The sequence below is a fragment of the Sphaeroforma arctica genome, assembly GCF_001186125.1.
Source record: "Sphaeroforma arctica JP610 unplaced genomic scaffold supercont1.3351, whole genome shotgun sequence".
Classification (NCBI taxonomy): domain Eukaryota; class Ichthyosporea; order Ichthyophonida; genus Sphaeroforma; species Sphaeroforma arctica.
The window spans coordinates 1-3,599 of NW_014037207.1; the positions used below are offsets into that span (position 1 = coordinate 1).

At 42.1% G+C, this 3,599-nt stretch overlaps 1 protein-coding gene across 1 annotated transcript; it reads right to left on the reverse strand.

The window, feature by feature from the left end:
* Positions 1-1,270: 1,270 nt before the first annotated feature.
* Positions 1,271-2,771, reverse strand: SARC_13489 (glyceraldehyde-3-phosphate dehydrogenase). Its single transcript, XM_014292380.1, has one exon. It carries the CDS (start codon positions 2,537-2,539, stop codon positions 1,541-1,543), a length of 999 nt encoding a protein of 332 aa, XP_014147855.1. The 5' UTR covers positions 2,540-2,771; the 3' UTR covers positions 1,271-1,540.
* Between the last annotated feature and the right edge of the window lie 828 nt (positions 2,772-3,599).

Below are 3,599 nucleotides of genomic sequence, written 5' to 3' on the forward strand. Positions count from 1 at the left end.
TATATAAATATATATATATATATATTATATATATATGTATGTATACGTATATATATATGTATATGCGTATGTGTACGTGCATGTGTAGGTGTAGGTGTATGTATATGTATATGTATATATATTTACGTAAAATTCGTAGATACATTGTTTTGCATGTTGTATACTTTTCAATCTCATACACAACTGCATCGACAATTGTCAACTTCACTTTGCTACACTGGTTTTTTTTACTTCATTATATATTTTTATATTTATATTTTTCTCGAGTCTCATTACTACTTTCTTCATTTCCAGACGTTTTCTCAATTAATACACCATGACCTGGCCACAATCCGGAATAATCGGCGAACTATCGCTCAGCTCAACCGGTGCAATTCACTACTGTAGGCTGTTTGGGCGAAGAAAAATCCTCACTAATTTTGCGGTAATCCATTGTTGGACAAGGAATTTGCCCAAAGTGCCCGTCACAAAAACACAGAACGTTCGACACTCGGAAATATTTTGATCATCACCGAGTATGCAGTCACTTGTATTAATTGATGGAAATGGGTCATATATAGACGTTTAGCTACACATTTTTATCTCATCGGCGCCTCCTGGAGTTCATAGCGCTTAAAACACTTTATATCACCGGTCACGATATCATCGGCTCTCGGCATTTTTGTTTGAGGATAATCACGTTGCAAGTAGTATAGTATGCTTGTAGATCTTCAACTTGAGAGAGCGTTTGCTTCAGCCGAAGCTGCTTGGATTTTTGGTATTAACAATTCTGGTACTATGACCAATGATTACATCGTATTTTCTATCCAAAACTTAGACGCGGACTCGATTATTAAAGTAGCGCATCAGCGGAGTGGATAGTGTTTCTATACAGTTGCGCGCTTTGGAGAGAAGTTCTGGCGCCACAATCCGCGTCCATACAAGAGTTCAAATAAATATTCGCTCTCGTCGAACTGTGATCGCGTTGTCGGTTCGCTTTGTTTCAAAAATTAATACGTCGCCATCCATTTGAGTTGTACTAGAAGTTATCTCCGTTGTACAGTTTAAAGTCATATTTTCTGAACGACATATATTAATGGGTATCGTATGTCCAGAGATTAATTGCGCTCCGCTAGTGTTGCGATAAAACTCTTTGGGCAATCTACCGCCTTCTATTTTCAATAAGTAGGATCCTTGTACGTTGTTGTCTTGAAACCTCAAATAACGATACAATTTGTCATAAGAAATGACTCCAGAAGTGTTGCAACTTGTAACATATTCTTATGCTGGTGTATGTGACAGTTTCCATAGTGGTGTAAAATACGGGTAATGCATTCCTAGCAAATATATCAAATTACAACTAGATGTAGAAGGCGATTCCGCGCTCAAAAACGCGTAGCAGCGAACCATAGTCCACCACTAATATTCGTCTACACATAAATGTACCTTTGCAATATGATCATCGTAGTCCAAATACAATAGAAAACAGACTAAGATTTACACACATCTTTCAATTCTTTAATTTTTCACACTTCTCTTCTATATAACAAATTTGTATTGTTTACTGCTTGGTCATATGGACAAGAAGATCGACGACACGATGAGAGTATCCCCACTCGTTATCGTACCATGAGATTAGCTTGACAAAGGTATCCGTAAGAGCAATGCAGGCATCAGCATCGAAGATAGAAGAGCGCTCATCTCCACGGAAGTCCATTGAGACAACAGCATCCTCAGTGTATCCAAGCACACCCTTAAGCTCACCCTCAGCGGCAGCCTTGACTGTCTTCTTGATGTCAGCAAGGGAAGCTCCCTTCTTCAGGTTGACAGTAAGATCAACCACAGACACGTCAGCGGTTGGTACACGCATGGACATACCTGTAAGCTTTCCATTCAAGTCGGGAATAACCTTACCGACAGCCTTGGCAGCTCCAGTAGATGAGGGGATGATGTTCTGGGCGGCTCCACGGCCACCACGCCAGTCCTTCATGGATGGGCCATCAACGGTCTTCTGGGTGGCGGTGTATGAGTGTACGGTAGTCATAAGTCCGTCGACAATTCCGTAGTTGTCGTGGATGACCTTGGCTAGGGGTGCCAAGCAGTTGGTTGTGCATGAAGCGTTGGATACAATGTCCATATCGCTCTTGTACTCCTTGTGGTTCACTCCCATTACGAACATGGGGGCGTCACCAGAGGGAGCGGAGATGATAACCTTCTTGGCACCTCCCTTCATGTGCTTACCGGCACCCTCAAGTGAGGTGAACACACCAGTAGATTCAACAACGTACTCCGCACCGCATGAGGCCCAGTCAATGTCAGCGGGGTCACGCTTGTCGAACACGGTGATGGCACTACCGTCAACAACGAGCTTACCGTCCTTGATCTCAACGGTTCCAGGGAAGGCACCGTGAGTGGAATCGTACATAAACATGTAACGCATGTAGTCTAGAGGGATGAAGGGATCGTTCACACCAACAACCTCAACCTCACTGTGCTTAAGCGCAGCGCGAAGCACTAGGCGACCAATTCGGCCGAATCCGTTAATTCCGATCTTTACCATTTGTATTTATTTGGGTATTTACACTAAGCAAGAATGATTTGAAAATAGCTGCGTCCTTGAATTAAATACAATTTTTTTCTTCTCTCTTTGTGGACAATATTGGAAAAAAACAAATAGAGACAAATAGATACGTCTGAGACGACACGCCCGCGCACCACAGTCCACACTTCACAGTCTCAAGTCTCAACACTTCAACAGTGACAACTCTGATGCTTGATGGTTCGGGAAAAACGCCCCTGTGGAACACGCTAAAGGAAAAATTAACTAATTAAATATTACCTAATGTGGCCCTTTTTGTTTACGTTTGAAGAATCGACCAATGGCACGAGGACACCTTTTTTTTTAAATAAAAAAAGTTATTTGATTGTTTGTCGTGATTTTATCATTTATTTGGTAATTTTACGCGTGGAATCGCGGATGTGTGTATTGTGTACTGTGTGTAGTCAGTAGTGCTCTCGCACTTCACAGTGCTGTGTAGTTTGGATAATATTTACCGTTTTTGGGCAAAGGTCTTTGCAAGAAATCATCTGCATGATGAAGATCAACAAGTTTGGTGGAATGGTCTCTTGTGGTTTGGGCCCTTTGGAGTTTGGGGTGTATCGGTATAGTTTATTTTCTTCGCCTCTTGTTGGTGTTGCACCCGACCACGCCTCTGCGCCTCTGCGGCGTTCACCAAAGACGCACATCAGTATCCTATACAAATTCGGAATTTAAGACAAATGCAGGTCACAGAAACGTCACATTCCTATAGGTGGACGTTTACCATCGCTTGTGATGCGCTTATGGTGTTTGCACGTTCACGTCATTCAGTTCACCACGTTGTTGGTGCTTTCGAATACACTAGTTGTCGAAATGCCGAGTACGTCCGCTATACTCAGCCTCCCACCATCACCATGTACAATATAAGTTCTCAAAAGCTAGGTAGCAGCCGAGATGCGTGGGTCCAGTTTCTGCAAGTACATACAGCCATAGTCAAGGACACTTGGTTTCAGTTCAAGTAGAAAAAAACATAGTTCATGAACAAAACACAAACAATGTGTACTATAAACATAAGTAAAAG